The 19,458-nt window shown below is 42.3% G+C and overlaps 1 protein-coding gene across 3 annotated transcripts; it reads right to left on the bottom strand.

Annotated features, from left to right (window-relative positions):
- Positions 1-5,116: 5,116 nt before the first annotated feature.
- LOC119737315 (stomatin-like) lies at positions 5,117-19,270 on the bottom strand. Of its 3 annotated transcripts, none has more exons than XM_038211573.1 (6): positions 17,718-19,270; positions 16,789-16,889; positions 12,460-12,615; positions 7,941-8,206; positions 6,255-6,333; positions 5,123-5,664 (listed from the first exon to the last, which is right to left on the bottom strand). In XM_038211573.1, exons 1-6 carry the CDS (start codon positions 17,836-17,838, stop codon positions 5,458-5,460), a joined length of 930 nt encoding a protein of 309 aa, XP_038067501.1. In that variant the 5' UTR covers positions 17,839-19,270; the 3' UTR covers positions 5,123-5,457. The 3 variants fall into 3 exon arrangements, with proteins under 3 accessions (XP_038067504.1, XP_038067501.1, XP_038067502.1); XM_038211574.1 differs by having other exon boundaries at positions 5,124-5,664; positions 7,947-8,206; XM_038211576.1 differs by lacking the exon at positions 12,460-12,615 and having other exon boundaries at positions 5,117-5,664.
- Positions 19,271-19,458: the final 188 nt, after the last annotated feature.

The raw sequence follows: 19,458 nt of genomic DNA on the forward strand, positions 1-19,458 counted from the left end.
CATTTTCCCTCAAAATGCCTATTTTCCAGCATTTTCCCGATTGATATTTTTTCGAAGGCGGGCAGGGACATTCCCCCAACCCATTAAATTAACAACAATATAATTTCGCGCCTCTTGCCCCCCCCCCCACCTCGCGACGCCCATGGACATGTAGACAGGTTTCCTATGTAATAGACCCTGGCCGTGGCAGAGCTGACCATGGTCTATGATACGTAAACAGATTCGGCGATTACTTAGCAACTAGACTACGTATGACCTCGAGAAACTGACCAATCAGCAGGCGCCTTCTATACGCGCGTAATTCAAGCTCCCCCGCGTGCGTAAACATCACGCCCACGATGAGTAGCATTTTTGTACAGGTTGTTGCATTACAAAAACGCGGCATCAAAATTAACAATCACAATCTTAGTCCTGATTTCAGAATGAAATGACATCACGCAAGCTTAGATATATCAGACGTTAGACAGGAGACTTGGGCTCCGTGGATAACGGGTGATACTCAGACTAATCGCAGATTTGTCTCTTGAAATAACAAGCAATAGCAGCCATCTCGAAAATTGCTTGTTAGTTATTATACCTATAATTTTTCAAAGGACAAATCTGCGATGGCCCTGTAGCCAGATAACGTACGTTCTCATGACACACTCTGACTACATGTGTACCAAATTACGTTTGTACCATCAAAGGCACAATTCCCCCAAATATTTCCCCTATCTGCCCGAGTAACCGACCCCGTGTTTGACTAAATTTAGACTTTATTGACGAGTCGACCTTTTTTAAATTGAAAGCGAGGGGAACTCTTCATTTTTGGAACTGGCGAGTAGAAATGAAAGCAACTTGAAATATAAGTTCACTACAAATTAATACCAGTCTGCTTTGATGAATAATTTTTTGTGTGTTGGATTAAACATACCCTAACGCTTTAAGCCACATTAAAATAAAATACAAATTGAAAGTGAGGTTTGGCACGCACTCCAATCAATAGTCTGACACCATCCCATTCAACCGTTTACAATTTGTAAAATAGATTCAGGGAACACGATCGAAAATGGGGGGTCCGCTCATAAGTCCGACGCCTCATAGGTCCGACGCCTCATAGGTCCGACGGAATCGCATCCCCTAACCGGCCCCGAAAATGGCTTCCTCGTCATCGGCGTGATCGATTGAAGAACGGAAGTTGAAGTCAACAATGTTAAATCTTACTATTTCGCAGTGCCAATGTATTGCCCTTGATTGGATGAACCCAGTGAATGTAAATATGAGCCAACTTTGGTTAGAATTTTTGCCAGCGTTGCTCACCATTGCGTACCGATAAAGAGTGTTTATAAAAGAAGCAAATATTAAACTCTTGCAGTGAAATCACAATTTACGACTCTTAAAAAACCAAGCTCTGAAAACATAATTAGTATTTTCACCGGACGCTGGGAAGACCTCCGTATCAATTTTGTTTGCTGCTTGGCACTGCGGATCTACATCCAGCTGGTGGAGACTGACTGGACTTTTTGGCAGTGAAGCACTTAAATATTAATTATGACGAGATTACCATCACGCAACCTCAGCAAAGGGTTTTAAAGACATTAAACAATGGAACTGCAGTACAGTGTAGGCCTATAATGAATTGACCTATCGCCGTTAGCCGCGCCCCTCAGACAACCTATGGAATTTTGTAAGTTAAGTTTAGTTTGGTCCTATAAAAGCAGGTCCGTGTTGATTGCAATTTGTTGTTGGTAGGGGCGGTAGTGTCTGGTGTGGTCCAACATCCCTCTTGTCTACAGTAAATTTTTGACGGTGGTTTAAAAATATATCCGAGGTTGACCTTTCAAGTAATCTCTTTTTTTTATATTTATATTATGTCTGTATACAAAATTAACCATCGTCGTGTATAATACCGATTTTCAGGTACTGCATAAGAAAAGGGTATAGCACAAAAAGGTCCAATCATGTTCTTATTGAATTATTTCTTATTATTGTAAATACCTCCCAAAACACAACACAGCATGCAGAACATGGTGACATGACAAATGAGAACAAATCCTACAAATGAAACGGTACAAATTATAAGGCCAAATAAAAACCCCCCACATATTTAGCGTCCCCGCCCGCTTTTTGGAGGCCAACTTTTTTTTAAATTGAAAAAAAAAAAACCACGAAAAAAAGGATAAATTCTAAACAGTGACATCATTTTGGTCTCTTTGTCTGTTGCATCTAGCCCATATAAAACTGCATGGCATGTCATTTCCTGAGTCCAAGTGGCGGCCATTTGAAGAAAAAAAAAAGCTGGCGGCCATCTTGAAAAATAGCCCGAAAAAGGGGGGGGGGGAGGGCCTCCTCCTTCCTTTTTTCAAAAAGGCAGGGCGCTAAACATGTTTTTTTTTTTATTTGGCCTAAAGCTTCGTTTAGCCAAACCCACTAGAAAGTCTGATGATATTTCTTTTTGCAGACTTCGATACGCATATTCAAGTAATTATAACTGGGTACTCAAAAATGCGCATTAGCTGATAAACAATGCAATATAATGGTTTGGTCTTCATGTATACGTATTACACTATTATCATAAATACTGACAACTACACCCATAGTAGTTTTATTCATGGACAGGGGAACTGAGTGTCCATTGAACCACAACATCATAAGCTGCCATCTGTTTGGAATTCATTATCTTTGCACGATGAAAATATATGCGTAACAATTGCCGAATTGATCAAGACACGCCCCAAACCATATATACATGTAGTACATGTACATGTGATATATGACGTGGACATTGCCACATGTTGCTAAACTGCACTTTTCACGCACCATCAGGCCTATGATTTTGCAAAAGATCTTTCAATGGTAGGAGGAAATAAAATTTGTACATTTACCAGCTGCATGACTGAATCCTCTGAATATATTTTCCACCAAAAAATAAATTTGTGTACACAAGTTCTCAACGTTAACTGGAATTCTCTTCATGCACAACATACATAAACAATAACACTGTATACAATTAATGAAGTTAAATTATTTCCCCTTCAAATATGGGGCCAAAATTAAATCTGTGTAATGTTCAATAATATCATGTGCCAACTAGAATGGAACTTTCCATTTAATTTCAACATCAAAATTGCTTTCATAATTGTGAGGAAACCAATCTCTTGTGTGGAATGCAGTAAATTAATTCATTCTCACCCTACCAGCATGACCAGCAGCCAAATACTTTTTCACAAAAGCCATTCGATTTTTTTTTGGAATAATCAGTTCTGTTGTGATTGGCAATTTCCTTGTTCAGATTGGAGGGCCCTTAAATTCTGCTTTAGGTTTCGTCTCAATTAAAAACGGTTTCTAAAATATGTGTATGTTAAATATTTTACAGAATACCGAATGGCTAAAAGAAATGGTCAAAATTTGATTTAAAGGCAATATACATTTCATGCAAGTAACGACCTTACATTTCATAAAATGTTATTTCAGAAAAACTAGAAAAAAAAAGAAGTATATTTAAAGATAGGATACATACTTCACATGCAAGTCAAGACCATACATTTCATAAATGCCATTTTAGAAAAACACCTAACCAATCACCCACTTTGATAATATTCAAACACTTACACAATATTTGTAGGAAAGTGATTTACAATTTTCGGTACAGGCATACCACTATCAGAACATTAACAAAGACAGTCACAATAAAACCAATAGAACAATACTGTCATACATGAATAACATTTAAAAATATATATTTATACTCATTTTTTTTTTATACTGAATTGTAAAACCCTGTTGAATTGTTTAACTGATATTTCTCATAGCATATATAGTATCAAGGTGGAGCATGTTAAGATTTAACTTTCGAGCTGTAAGATACCACTTCTTAACACAAAATCATCCATGAAACTGTAGGCCCTATTGCAACCTTTCAAATTTTGTCTCATAATAAAAACCATACTGCAAAGAATCGTTTTGTCCTTTTTTAATTCCTGACTAATCAAAAACAAAGGCCTTTAAACTGTGTCAGAGCACTGAACATATGTTGTCATTCTTTAGGTTGCATTACACTTTATTACACACCGTGTCAGCACCACTTTTCAGCAATAGCATTAGCGTTACCGGATACTATGATTTTCCTCCACACAAAATGCTCATCAAATTGAAACAATTAGCACAGGCTAATTTCAATAAAAGCTTCTCGTATTCGTTTGGTGCGTCACGATGACGTCAACTAGCTCAAGCATGACATGAGATAATTGATTGGATTTGCTTCTGTAATCTGCACCTGCCATCGAATGGCAATATGTATGCCGACATTTTGGCAAGATTTTGAAAAGTGTTGGTTGATTTACAGTGTCGATAAAGTGGTCATGGCTCATTATGAGAAATAGTCAATTCGAATGTGTTTGGAAAAAAGTCAAGTTGGAACACAGAGCAGTGCATCTGTGTCCTATATACCAGGAAGCCGAAGGCAGAGTGGTATATGTAACACAGACGCACTACATTTTTCGTGTTTCCACGAGCGTGAGTGGGACAACAATTTATCTTCAAGCAAACTTGACGAAAAGTAAGGTGGTTACCTTGTTACACATGAATGCAGCAGGAAAAACGCGCATATCTCATACAGTTGTGCCTCCAATGAAAATCTTAAAAATGGAATTCAAACAACCTTGGGTCTGTGTTTGAGTCGTTTTAAAGTCATTTCATGGCCAATTTAATTCTCTTATGAAAAAATGAGTGAAAAGTTGGACAAACATGATGTGGGTGAAGCAACATTAAGGTCTATTTCAGTACAATAACTAGTAAATGACAAGTTTTTTTGTTTAAATATAATATACATGTAAGAAATTATGCAAATAAAACTGGTAAACATCTTGTGCATTTGGGCGACTGACAATGGAGTGCGCCACCAAGAGTTTGCCATGGAGAGTCCATTTTTTTTCAACTTTACTGTCAACAAAACATGGCCCATTTGAATGAATGTCAAAAGAGAACTTGAGCTAATTTGTTATAGATTGGGGCATGGCGCTCTGCCGCCTTACAAAAAGTACAATATTGCTAAAAAGGAAAGAAAAGGGCAAACAGAACTACTGACCGGAAAAACGAACAATTTTGAAAGTCCTGCCCCGCGACTTTGTGGACCATCTCCCACAATGCACTGGGAAAAATGCACTCTCCATGGCAAACTCTTGGTGGCACACTGCATTGTGAATCGCCCGAATTGAAGCAAATGAAAGGGGGAAAAAAAACACCTCCCCAAGTAAAAAGAGACAAGAATACAATGAGTGACTTCACTTTGAGAACTTTACAATAATTCAGCACTAACTGTTAACACATCATTTCTGTTTCTTTGTTACATGCCACAAAAAATAATAAATGTCAGACAGCTGAAAGATGTTATAGGAGAGTCAACAATCCAATAATTATTTGCGGCATCTGGTGTCGATGTTAAACAGATGCCAGGTCAAGGAAAAATAGGAGACACTTTCAATTACTGGACTCTTCCTTGTTCAGGCATCCAGACAGAAAATCGACGGATAACGGGAGGATGATGGTTGAGGGCTTCTTCTCGGCCCAGATGGTCTGAAGGGCCTGGAGGTAACGCAGCTGCAGGGCGTGGGGGGACTTGGCGATGGTATCAGCAGCCTCCTTCAGGGCGTGGGAGGCGTTCTGCTCAGCCTCCGCAGCGATCACCTGTAAATATCAAATCAAATGCCGAGCTTGTAGGACAAAATATGATAAACAGAGCTGCAAATAGAGAGGCAATCAGGAAAACTGTTTTCCCCTCTTTTTGATAAGAGTTCTGGAGTTTGTTCAAGCACAGTTTGAGTTAACACATCCTCTTTCAGCAGCTTTTTTTTAATGGCAGATCTTCTGAAAGCCTATTACCACAAATCCTGAAGCAAAGACATTGATTGACATTTTCACAAAGTTTCCAAAGTGTCCACGGGTCGTTAACCTCCCCCCCCCCCCCTGCAAAAAGTTGATAATTATGAATGACCCCTAAGTATCAGAGGACTTGTGACTCATTTTGTTGAGTTGGGTGACGGGAACCAATGTTGCAACCTGACGCCACTTCCACGATTGTGCACAAAGTCAATGGAGAGTAAAGACATTTTTAAAAGTATATTCTAACAAAATTGGAAATGTTTCTCAGTCCCAGATTCATGTTTTATCATCATTTTTGCAGTGAATGACCTTCATTGAGAATGATATATGAAGAAGAAAGTGGCGTCAGGCTGCAACATTTTTTTCCGGGTCACGTATTGTCGGCTGGTTTTTACCTTCGCACGAGCTCCTTGAGATGCAACAGCCTCAGCTGCCATGCCAAGCCGCATCTGGTAAGGCAGACACACGTCTTCTCTGTGGGGAATAAACAAAAATGAGGTGAACGGACTCCAAATTCAGCACATTATACGGGGGGCCAATACTAGCATTATGTAATGTCCGTGACAGAGCTGTTAATAGCTTAAAGCTACAGTCCATCATTTGCTGCTATCCAAAAAGTAACTGACGTAATTACCGTTGAAAAACATACTTGGTTGAACGATAGTAAGGGGACTAAACTCCCTGTGAAATTATTCTTTCTGGCAAGCTGTCATTTTGAAGAAATCAACGAAAGAAGGCCTTTCCAACGGTGCGTCTTTAAGAAATTTCCGTAAAAAAATTAGTAGTTCGTTTTTTTTATTCGGCGAAGAGCGCGCAAGCGTGACACGACGCACACGCGCCCTCGGTTGCTATAATTCGTCGGATCAGTGCGCGACATCGCGTAGCTGCAATCGGCCCAGTGAGAACGTGTCTCGGACGCTGAATTCAGGCCCAATTCAAAACATGATTCAGCAACTTTTGATTTGAAATTGAGATCCTAGAATGCTGTTTTTCTCGGAATATACAGCTGAAGCTGAGCTGAAACTTCATCACGTTAGTTGTTCAGCACCCTTCTTTAGATTTTGAGCAAGTTTGTTGCTTCAAGCGAGCAAAATGCACAAATTACAAATGATGGACTATACCTTTAATGAATAAACCTGAAAATGTATTTTTTTCCCCTCTGACTTTATACATCCGTCATCTAGTAAATGGTCAGGGAGATTACAGACTTGGAGTTTTGGATCATTTCTCTGAATCGTCACCAGTGCGTAGATAATTAGATATCATGGTTAATTAGCTGTGTCACGGACATTACACTCCCTTTCATAACGCTGGAATTGCCCACAGTCCAAACTTAATGCTGCTCGTCCAAAATTTCTTTCACAGTTACGTACTTCACATTCTTCTTTAACTGTAACACCCATTTTTGAGTGACTTTCTAGAGTCACACCGATCCATAAATTTTGAGCAACTCATAGGTTGATCCAAATATAATATGGTTCAGCAGGGGCGGATCCAGTAATTTTTTTCAGGGGGGTTTCATCTGCAAATCAATGCTGAAATGTAAACAGGTGTTCTTCTCTGGACACTTGGCCTCCATAAAATCAATTGGGGGGGGGGGGGGGGGGGGGGCGGGGGGCTCGTACCATACTTTCAATGGAAGTGCTGTTCAAATCCGACGATCATGAACACTATATTACAGAGCCTCGTACAAATACACCCAAACCCCAGCTGGCTCAGTCTGAAAGTGGTATACAGGCGGACATTATTACCGGTATAATTGTCATAATTTTTTGGGGATGTCAGGGCAGGGGGAGAGGGGGGGGGGGGCGGGGTTTCACATTATTTTTAATATATTTCTATGAAAAAAAACCCATTTGAGTCAGAGCTTGGAGGAGGGGGGGGGGAGGGTTTCAACTCCCAAAACCTCCTCTCTGAATCAGACAGGTTAACTGAGAGTAACTTTTTTGGTGCAGCTGGTGTAAGCAAAACTTGATCAGAAAATTTCGAATAATCGAATATTCGTTGAAACGCAGTTCCGAGTAATCAAATATTTAACAGCCCTACAAGGCTGATGTGGCAAATTTAAGCTCGTTACATACACGTACATCTCCACTCTCTCTATTTCGACGCCCCAGGGATCAGTAGCTTCATCTAGCGTCGACCGCAAGTCCTTGGCGATTTCTTCGCGATCATTCAACAGCTCGGAGACAGTCTTGGTGCTCAGCACATTACGCACAGTGGAAGCAGACAGCAGCTCCGTTGAGTAATTGTAGTCTTCTACCCTGATGGTGGCCAGGGTGGGGTCCTCAACGTGATAGAAGACCGCTGCTTTCACAGTGATTGTCACACCATCTGTGGTGATGAGCTACAGATGCACAAACAAGAACTCGGTGTTATTACTTGCCTGGCGGATTTTTTTTAACAAATATTTTTTTGTCAGCAATTATTTCAATAAATGGTTAGAGAGTTCAGACCTCAATCCCAAATCCCAAAAAGAAAACCCGCTCCAAAACCATTACAATGCGCCGTGAAAATGGGCATATAATATTTGCAGTATGCATAATAATGGTTAGTTTTCAAGAGCGCCCCCATTAGGAAGATGGTTCCCCCCCCCTCCCCCCCCCCCCCCCCCCCCCCCCCCCCCCCCCCCCCCCGGACATCAAAAGCTGGATACGCTACTGAATCTATTTGTTCAAGGGGTGCTGGTCAGAAGCCATAAATCCGTATATGGGTCATTCCACTGGGTCGGTGTGTGACATATGACCATATTATGAAAAGTATGAATGCCTTGCTTGCAGTTGCTCTCCATAATATTTGTTGTTGGGTGTTTCACTACTGCAGAAAGTTTAAAACCATTTGAATGTATTTTGCCAAAAATATGAGCAAAAAATGTCATTATCGGTAATATTTTACATATGTGTAAAAAATGGCAAAAAAAAAGAAGACGAATATTTGGATGTAACATTGACACGGTGTCAATGTTACTTCTGAATTAATACATTTTTGCTCATATTTTTGTCAAAGTACATTCAAATGATTTCAAACTTTCTCAAGTATTGAAACACCCTAAGACAAATATTATGTTGAGCAACTGTTTAGATTGCATTGATACTTTTAATAATATAACCAAATATTTGGATGTAACACGCACTGTGTCCCAACCCGGTGCAATAACCCACATGCACGTAGCCCAGTCAATTCCTTTGTTCAATTTAATAACTTATATTAATAACTGATAGGAAAAAATAATATAAAGGCTACTCAAATTACAATCTAGGTGCAATGGTTTACGCCTAAATCATGTACGTTTGCATACATTGTGTAAACTCGTGAAACTTCATCTGCTTTCTGACGTTTCAAATGACGTGCAGAGCGACCAAATTTATGTTGCCATGACAACAACTGTGTTACCTTGACGAAAGCTAATCAATCTCTGACAACAGCTCTCAAACAAACCAAAAAAATATGTGGGAAAGAGAATCTGCGGCAAATCCAAAGTAGTGTTTGTCTTAAAACTGAACAACCTTGTCAAAGGATGCATTGGAAATAAGTCTCGGTGTTTTAAAGAAAAAAACAAACCTACATTGTGCAGTTCTGATTAGGCCAAGTAAAAAAATAAACTAGTTTCTCAACCCCACCTGCTTCCTTATTCCAGCCAGCCTCCTTTTAAATTTTTTTTAATAAAAATTCATACATTTGCAAAAATTTTGCAACTAAATTGTCAATATATTGTCTTTTTATTTGTTTCCAACAAAATTGTAGCCATGTAGAAAGGGTTACAGCTCCCTTGGACACAACTTTGCATCAGCATAAAGGGTAAAGAAAATGGAAGAATCCAACCACCATCAAGGAAAATCTGCCATCTTGGGAATAAAAGGGGAAAACAGTGCGAAAACATTTTTTTACTCCCAAAAAGCCCGGACGAAAAATTGGTTCTATTTTTACTCAACCTTTGGACTTATCTTTTGTTTTTGTTGCTTCTTTCTAGATCTATTTTCTCAAATAACACAGCTCAACAAAATAGGTAAATTTACCTCCACCCCCCCCCTAAAACATAGACTAACCCTAACCATGCTTAATTCAACAAGATTCTGCCATGAGCGTTACGTCAAACACGATGCGTGTCATACAAATACTAGTGTTTGGCAAGGTTAGTTGAGGTAAACAGTGTCATCAGATTATACCCTGCAGTTCTGTTTTCACCGTTATTTTTGATTGAACGCTAATGGATCAACAAGGACGTGGCAAAAACAAATTAAGTGTCATACAGTGCACTGTGTGTTTAATATCAGGCCATATTTTGATGTCTTTTGTCTCTTATCTTAAAGGATATTAAACTGTTGAGTGAAAATAAAGTATTGTGTTGTTAGTGGAAGGGAGAGTACGCTCACCTATTTCAGTAAGACAATATTTTAAAAGAAAATTTCACAACCTAAAAACGGAATAGTATTAACACTTTGCCTATTCAGAACACTTTGCCTGACCCCCCACCACAACAAAAATCAGATTTTTAATTATTTTTTTTTATGGAAAATTGCCCCAAGCAAGGCAAGAAGCAAGAAGAAAAATATGATGACAAGAATAATATTAATCAGGAAAGCTGGAGTTTGGAATTGATGTGCCTCTTAAAAGAGGCAAGATCATAGAATAATATTTAGATACAAGAACTAAATGATGATCTGAAATACTCCAAGGTTTTTCGTATGAAACAAAATCTCTAGGAGTGCATTCGATTAGTGTGATCCGCATGAATACATGCATGTTCACACTCGAGGAAGACATGAAATGAGGTTATTCGAACGATGCGGTGCATTCGCCTGGCATTCTGGGAAAAATTAAGATCAAAGGTTGTTGCGGGGCGGGACTTTAAAATGTAAACATACTGTCGTCTGCTCCACTGGTTGAATGGAATTAGTTTTTTATCATTGCAATTTTACCATTGTAATATACCAAGAACTAAAAGTAGTTGTTTCTTTCATTTCTCACTTCCTTTCTTCTCTGAAATCCAACCAAATGAATTCACGCCTGTGGTATGTCAGAAATGAGGAAACACCAAGGAAAATTCAAAACATGTTCCAAAAAGGACAAAGGCCCATTACTAGAGAGGCAACCCACATTCCATTATCAAAACTGGAAAAACTTTCCACGGAAAATCCCTCCGACAGAATGCATATAATCCTTTTGTTTGTCGTGAAGGTTTTAGTAGGGTACCTCAAGCAAAATCACTTAAGATAATAACTGTTGCATGGCTTGGAGTCTGGGAGCTTATTTTGGGCCACTACGTCGCTCATACTACTAGCAAGTTGGGTGATAGTGCCTGTGTCTGCATGCAATCGTAAAAGGTAGCTACTTTGACATCCCACAACTGTCGGAAAATTGACAATGAAAAAGTGTGTCCTGCCTCATAAATATGTTTAGGGGCGTCCCTTTTTATTTATAGGGCATCCCTTTTATATTTTTATGGTTGGCTCATATTTTTTGGCCTCTGAAGTAGGGTCTGTCGGACAAAAATAAAAAAATAACTAAGGTGTCACTTTTAGTTTTTATGTTTCTCTCATATTTGTTTGCCTCTGAAGTAGGGTAAGGCCGGTCAAAAAAAAAATTATTAATAAAAATCTGAAGAAAAAAATTGCAGTTGCACCCGTATAGATGGCTAAATTAAGTGATGCCAAGTTCATAAATTGCAATGAGTGTATGATGAGTTGACATCACTGAATAAAATAAGAAAAGCTTTTTTTTTGGCAAGATATAGTTGAATTACAATATCTCTGCACCATGGCTGATGTGGCAGCCATGATATAAAGGGGGTCTACCCTATGTTATCCAATACCTAGGTTCCCCAAAATCCTTAGGGTTTTGGTTAGGGTTAGGCTGGTCACCGCTAGATGGTTAGGGTTAGGGTTGGGGAACATAGGTATTGGAGAACATAGGTATTGGGGAACATAGTTATGCACCCAATATAAAGGTATAGGCTTTATCCACGAGTCGGCCATATTAATTTAAAAGCGAGGTAAATTCTTCATTTTTGGAACTTGCGAATAGAAATGAAAGCAATGAAATAAAGTTAATTACAAATTAATACCGGTCTGCTCTGATGAATAATTTATAATTTGTGATTAAGCATGCCGAATGTTTTAAGCCACATTTAAATAAAACATGAAAGTGAGGCTTGCAATGCATAAATAGTCTGGCACCATCCCATTCAACAGTTTACAATTTATAAAATACATGTGCATTCAGGGAACATGATCAAAAATGGCTTCCTTGTGAATACAGTGTATTACAGACACCTAATATGATGAGAGGCAACAACCTCTCATCTTCTGGGATTCCACTGGTTGCTATACGCTGTACTTTGCGAAAAAATCTGGCATTCATTTTCAAAAGCTTTGCAAATAACACAGAGCCCGATTGACTGAATTTTGTATTTATGTTTAACTTTTTTTTCCATAAGTTTTTTTTTTTTGGGGGGGGGGACAATACTAATAGGTTCCAGTCAGGGTCGGCCATAATGAAAATTTTTTTTTTGGTGGGGTTAGGAGCCAAAAATAGGGTCAGTCGGAAAGGAGAACCAACAAGATAAAAAGGGATGCCGTTAGATGTTTTAATAACACCTACCTCTTGTGGCGGCAACTTATAAGACACCGTCCTGAGATCCACAATGACGAAGTCATCCAAGCAAGGGATCTGGAAGAAGATACCAGGCCCCTTGGGTCCTCCGGGCAACAGACGACCACCTCGGAAGACGATGACTCGCATGTGCTCCTCAACTTTCTGCGGTCAAGAGAAGTACATCATAATTACTAAACAAAATGTGACTTCTTCTTCTCTCGTATGCTGCCATCGTCTCTTCATCACACCTGCAACTCGGTGGAGAAAAGCCATGTCTTTGTGTCATCGTCCAGGGTGATAATGCCATGTTCGCCGTGGGGTGGCCGGTGCTGTGGACAGGACTCGATGATATGGTCAACTGACTGCTCTGGGTGGCCACAGTCGCATGTGGCGGAGTCCCTGAGCCCCCAGCCTTTCATAGTCGCGGCGAAGCGGCCTACGCCGGTTCTGAGGCGGTTCAGCATCGTCCATTGTTTGCGCGGCAGGTCTTCGCCGAGCGGCTCGCCTGGCTCATTCATGAAACGGTGCAGCCTGGAATGGTCTCCTGCTTGCCGCTCTTCTGTCCAGCGCCATTTGAGCCACAGCCTTTTGGGGACGTCAGGTGGTACGGAGAACAGAAGCTGGTGGGCGTGCTCCTTGAAAGGACGTCGTGACTTTAGGCGGGCACGGTGTGGGATCTCTGTGGCAGTTTTGTGGAGAAGATGGTTGTCGTCATTGATGGCCTTACGCGACAGTGCCAGGACGGCGGCTTCTCGACGTAGAGATGGTGGGGCGATACCTGCGAGGATCGGTAGTTGGTTGACCGGTGTGGCGCGCAGGCAGCCGGAGACCGTGCGCAGGGCGTTGTTGAGCGTAATGTCCAGCTTCTTGGTGTGGGTGCTCCTACACCAGACTGGGGCGCAATACTCAGCGGCGGAGAAGACCAGCGCTTGGGTGGAGATGCGCAGTGTCTTAGTCGATGCACCCCACGTTGTGCCAGCTAGCCGTCCTATAAGGGCAATGCGAGCTGATGTCTTTGCTGACACATTTCCCAGGTGTTGGCGGTACGTCAGGGTGCGATCGAGCTTGACCCCTAGGTATGTCGGAGTGGCCTGGAACTGGAGTCTGTTGTTGTTGACGATGATGTTGAGCTCGCGGCTTGCCTCTCTGTTGTTGAGATGGAATGCGGAGGACATGGTTTTGGCCACAGACAGCTTCAAGCGCCAGTTCGACAGATACGTGGACAAGGTGTCCATGTCGGCCGTGAGCCCCGATTCGATTGTCTCCCCGCATTTGTCGGCGAACATGATGGTTAGGTCGTCTGCATATCCATACTTGCTCGACAGGGTGTCTGGGAGGTCGTGGATGTAGATATTAAACAACATCGGGGCTAGTACCGAGCCTTGGGGGACACCATTCTTGAGTCTTCTCAGCCTGCTGTGTTGGCCATCGCTGGTGTGGAGGGTGAAGCTGCGGTTGCTCAGCATCTCCATGATGAAGCCCACCATGTGTCGGTCCGGGATCGTCTGTAGGAGCTTAAAATGGAGTCCGCAGAGCCAGACTGTGTCGTACGCCGCCGTTAGATCGAGGAGGACGACGCCCGCCTTCTCACCTTTCTGGAAGGTGTCCTCGATGTCCTGAGTGAGAATTGGGTCACCTGGTCTGCCGTGGACTTCCCGCGGCGAAAACCGGCTTGTTCCTTTGGCAGTATTGGGTCGATCACCGGGTTGAGGCGTGCATGCAGGAGGCGTTCCATGATCTTGTACGGCACGCACAGGAGAGCGATGGGCCGGTATCCCTTTGGGTCATCCGTCGGCTTGTTTGGCTTCGGGAGGGCGATGACCTTTGCGCGGCGCCAGATCTTCGGGAGCTTGGAGGAGCGGTAGCAGACAGAGCAGAAGGATCTTAGCCACTCAGTGGCTTGGCTGCCCTGATGTAGAAGGAACTCTGGGTGGATGTTGTCGATCCCGGCTGCTTTGTTTGGCTTCAGATGTTTGAAAGCCGACACTATCTCGTCGTTGGTGAAGTCTCCAAGAGGTTGCGGTCGGCGCACGGGGCCCTCCGTATGTCGTTCACCTCGCCGGTGATCTTCCTGGTGAAGGCCTTGTCTGCGTTGGGGAACCTGCCATTGCTGATGAGCTGTGCTGCGATGGTGTCTGCAGTGATGGGGCATGGTTTTGGTTTGGTTCCCTGGCCAGTCAGCTTGTTGATGGTCTGCCACACTCGTCGGCTGGAGTGGGTAAAGTCGATTGACTTGACGGTCTCTGTCCACCTCTCTCTCCGTTTGGCGTTCAGCCGGTTAAGGAGATCTGTGGCGGCTGTGGCCCTCTCAACGTTGCTCTTGGCTTCATTGTGAGCGCGCATGAGGTCTTCACATTCTTCGTCCCAGCAGGGGATGTAGTTCTTTCTGGCTCCCCGTGGAACGTATTTTTTGGCGGCGTCTTGGAGCACCTTGCGGTAGGCCTCGTATGCGTCGTCGATGTTGGTGGCGGTAGGCACTGGCAGAGCTTCGGCAGCGGTGTTGACATCTCGTACGAAGTTTGCCCAGTTCGCCTTGCGGAAGTTCCACCTCCGGACTGGTTTTCCCTCCGTCGACTGGATCAGTGATGGTGTTGTGATTAGTGACGGGCGATGTTGTGAGCGAGGGAATCGGTCCAAGATGCACCGAAGTGGCAGTGGTTCTTGCCCGGAAACTTTGGGGAAGGCCAGGTCTGGGTTGGTCTTCGTGTTCCAGCGCCCGGAGATGAACGAGTGGGGCTCCTTCGGGTCGAAGAGGAGCACTGCGTCGGCTGAGGAGGACCAATCTGCCAGAAACTCGCCGTCTTTGTTGATTGTCTTATACCCCCAGTCGGTGTGCCAGCTGTTAAAATCGCCGGCATACAGGGCTGGGGCAGGGATGTCTGGCAGTGAGCCTTGATCTAGTCGGCTCGATGGTGGCTTGTAGACGTTCACGACAAAATGAAAATTGAAATGGGGAGGGGGTGGGGGGGGTGGGGGGTGGGAGGAGAGTGGGGGGGGGGGGGGTTGGACCTCATTTTTCCATCAATCACAAATTCCATCAATCATGTCAATGATGGACCACTAATGATTTCTACCAGTTGTATTGTCTTTTTTTAGGATAATTAATAAATGTTGTAAGAATTCCCCATCAGGGTCCAAGAGGGGGACAAAAAGGCTGTTAAATTAAAGATGAAATGAGGAATACTCAAAACGGACCTTGATATTTTTGGGTAAATACATGTAAATGTGAGGCACTCTGGCAAATGAAGACCGAACTGGCCACAGGCTGTAGTGGAGAAAAATGCAAAAACCTGAACGGGTGTGAATTTTTTCCCCCGATTTTCAGAATTATTGATATTTGTAATTTTTGTCATGCCTTCTACACATGTTTTAAAGAAATATTAAAATCCAAGGGCGGATCGGGGGGGGGGGGGGGGGGGCGACGAGGGCCATGGCCCCCCAAAACAAACCCAATTTTGCATTCTGGATCTCGCCCTTGTTAAAATCATGGAATAATCCTGGTTTGTTGATTTCTTAATTGAATCGAATACTGGAACTTACTTTTGCAACTGTGCGACGTTGCGTCCGAAACCATCGGACTTCGTTTGTTAGGATTTGGGGTTCGTTAGGAATAACGATTTGGCATATTTCATTTTTACGACTACAAAAGCTCAAAAACTTTAAAGGCCTTTTTCTCAGTATTTCACTTTTTTGACATGTTGATAAATGTGCCCTTTAACCCCTTAAGGATGGGGTGTAATGGGGACATTCCTCCACACATAGAGCAAGTGGCCCGCATGACTGCACAGCCTTTGTGTGGTAGCGGGACTGCACAAAAGCAGCAGCTGTGGAACTACCCACTAGCCGTGTGTCACGGCATACCACAGCTGGCAACTGCATTCCAATGAGGATTAGCGGCCGTGGCCATGACCGCTTCCGGTACGCATGGGGTTAAGCAGCCATTGTCAAAGTGTTGTCTGATTGAAGTGCAACAAACAGTATTGTAAAGAGAATGTTATTCTCTTTCCTAATACCAACACACCCTCATTTTGAGCTCTGCCCAAGGCCCAATTGGCTCTGTTAGAGAAAAATCCCTGCTTACTATAGCAGAAAATTCCGTGCTTACAGCAAGCATATTTCATGGGTTAGCAAGGAATGTTTGCTTCTGCTTATGCCTACATCCCGCAACTAAGGATTCTCTGCTTTAAGGTTAGCATAGAATTTTGATGCTAGCACAGTTAGCATAAAATGGTGATCGTAAGTGCGGCATGCTGTGGTTAGCAGAGCCATGAAATTGAGTCCTGTTACGTCTCATTTTGCCAGAGCGCCTCACAAATGTTGACAATGCACATTTACCTTGAAGCAGTACCAGATAGTGAAGGGAGCGCTCACCAACAGCAGGAGTACAGAGAGAGCCCACATGATATACAAGGGGAAAGAGATTGGCCCTGCATGCTCTGTAGCAAACAAATAAGAAAAAGACGGAAAACAATTATGATGAACATTCGCCTGGAACTGTAACCAGACTCTCATCAGAACTTGACTGGCCTTTGCTCCAAGAAAGATGGCAAGTTCCCAAGCTTACACTACCCTACTAGATAACAATGATCTGGGTGACATACCCAGTGACCGGCAGAGATGTAATGAGCCACTGATTTTTGTGACTCGAGTCAAGTCATTTTAAAGAAGTGATTCGAGTCGAGTTGAGTCATTAGGTTAAGAAGGTCGAGTCGAGTGTGTAGTGTGTGTAGTCGAGTCGAGTCAAGTATTTCGCTCGAGTCAATTCAAGTCACAAATATTTGAGCACTATACAATAAATAAACACAAAAGAGAAAGTCATTTTTTTGGGTTTAATTTTACATTCAGGCTACTACATGTGGTGAAACCACATTTGACTCTTAACGAAAACAAAAAGGGGGCGCCATGTTGATCACCATTCAACTATTGGGACACTGATCAAACCACGAATGTATAATATGTATACATTATTCGCGAACATTCTAACGTGACGTGAACAAAACCCAGCTCGGGTGGGACTCGAACCCATGACCTCCTGCTTACTAGTGCAGAAATCTTACTACTCGGCCACAGAGCTTGCCGGGGTCTGCTGGCTGGTTCCAATCAGATATATGAAAGTATGCATATCTGATTCGAACCAGCCAGCCGACCCCTGCAAGCTTGGTGGTCGACTGGTAAGACGCCTGCACTAGTAAGCAGAGGTCGTGGGTTCGAGTCCCACACGAGTGAAGGGCAAAACCCAATATTGAATTTAGCTGATTACTTACCCTTAGGCTTAGGCTTCGGCTTAGCGTCAGCGTCAGGGTCAGGGTCACAAGACGTTGGCTCAGGCAGAGCTGGTTCCATCTCGACCTCAGTAGACCCCTCAGTATACACCTCAGTAGACATGATCACAGGAGACACAAGAAACCACTGTCTAACTTAATAATCACAACCACCCTACAGAAACTTTGCCTTCGGATTTACACTAAACACTTATTGTACATTCGTTAGGAGTAGCTGTAGTGGCACTGGTACTAGCATCTCTGAAACTGGACACACTGGTTTTGACGCAGATATACTCATCAAAACAAACCAATTAGCGACAAGCTAATTTCACTAATAGCTACTAGTGATCAGCTCATGTGTCATGAAGCTGTCAGCCAGCTGCAAAATACGACGACGTGTGACATTTGGCAGCGATACGTACCAGCCCTATATATTATACACAAGGTGTAAGCTTACAATTTGGCAAGACACTGGGCCTTTCCAAAATCTCTGGGGTCCAACACAAGAGTTTTTCCACACTGACAGACACGAATCCAACACGGCTTCTACAAGAGGTTCGGCACTCTACACAGATAAAATATGACCCTGGTTGGAACCAGGGTCGGGAGCTCTACCCGGGTAGAAAATATAAAATTTGCAGCTAATCCGTTTACGCACAGGTGTTAAGTGTGAAGGGTTCGCCTTGCCAACCCATGTTTGATGGGAACCCCAGATTCCGCTTATGGTGGATCCGTGTTGATTTCAAGACGGGTAGACAAGAAGAAAAGGCCCAGTGTTTTAAATGTGTCTTATAATTACATGAAAATCACACTTTTGTTTTTAAAATTTGAACCGGATCAGTTCTTGTGCAGTTTGATACAGTTGCTTCTCAAATAACTTGTTTTAAACTTAACAATATAAATAATTTTAGTGAATGTTTAATAGTGACTGTTAATTTTGTGATTGAGTCAATTTCAAGTAATTTCAAAGATAACTTTTGACAAAGATAAAGGAAAGTCACTCAATTTTTTGTCACATTCATTAAAGATTAAAAAAAAACAACAAATTCATTAAAAATTGAGAATTGGCCCAGGATGGGCATTTTTATTTAATGAATATTTTGAATAATAGTATTGGAAAAGTGTGAGTTGATCAACTGCAAAGAATTACTCATAGCCATAAAAAAATGAAGGCAAATGTTTTCATGAATTCAAAGTTACAAATAATTTGTAGTTTGACAAAATTATGAAGAGTGACTGCACTTGGAGAAAAAACTATGAACTTTGAAATTTCTCAATATTGACTATATCACAATATCTACACATATAATTACTGATTAACATAAAACGCTTCAAAATAGGTCGACCCTGAACACCAGTACTGTTTACTGAGGACAAACAAAAATACTCTATGTACTTCACATTTCCCTAGTGCTAAAAAGTTTCTTTTAAAAATATCTGTTGAAGTTTTATAATACAATATTACAAGTATCTGTGTATGTGCTTTGTATATTATTAGTTATCCCGTGAGCGCGAGTGGAACACGGAATAATGTAGTGCGTCTGTGTCCCACATACCACTCGGCCTTCGGCCTCGTGGTCGGCCGAGTGGTATGTGGGACACAGACGCACTACATTTTCTGTGTTCCACGAGCGCGAGCGTGATAACGAATTTATCTTCAAGCAAATTTGACCACAGTAGCACGCTTTACATAAACATTTCAACAGTGTTAGCGCATGCAGCTGGAATGTCGCTCGCATCT

The sequence above is a fragment of the Patiria miniata genome, unplaced genomic scaffold, assembly GCF_015706575.1.
Source record: "Patiria miniata isolate m_02_andy unplaced genomic scaffold, ASM1570657v1 HiC_scaffold_3, whole genome shotgun sequence".
Lineage (NCBI taxonomy): Eukaryota > Metazoa > Echinodermata > Asteroidea > Valvatida > Asterinidae > Patiria > Patiria miniata.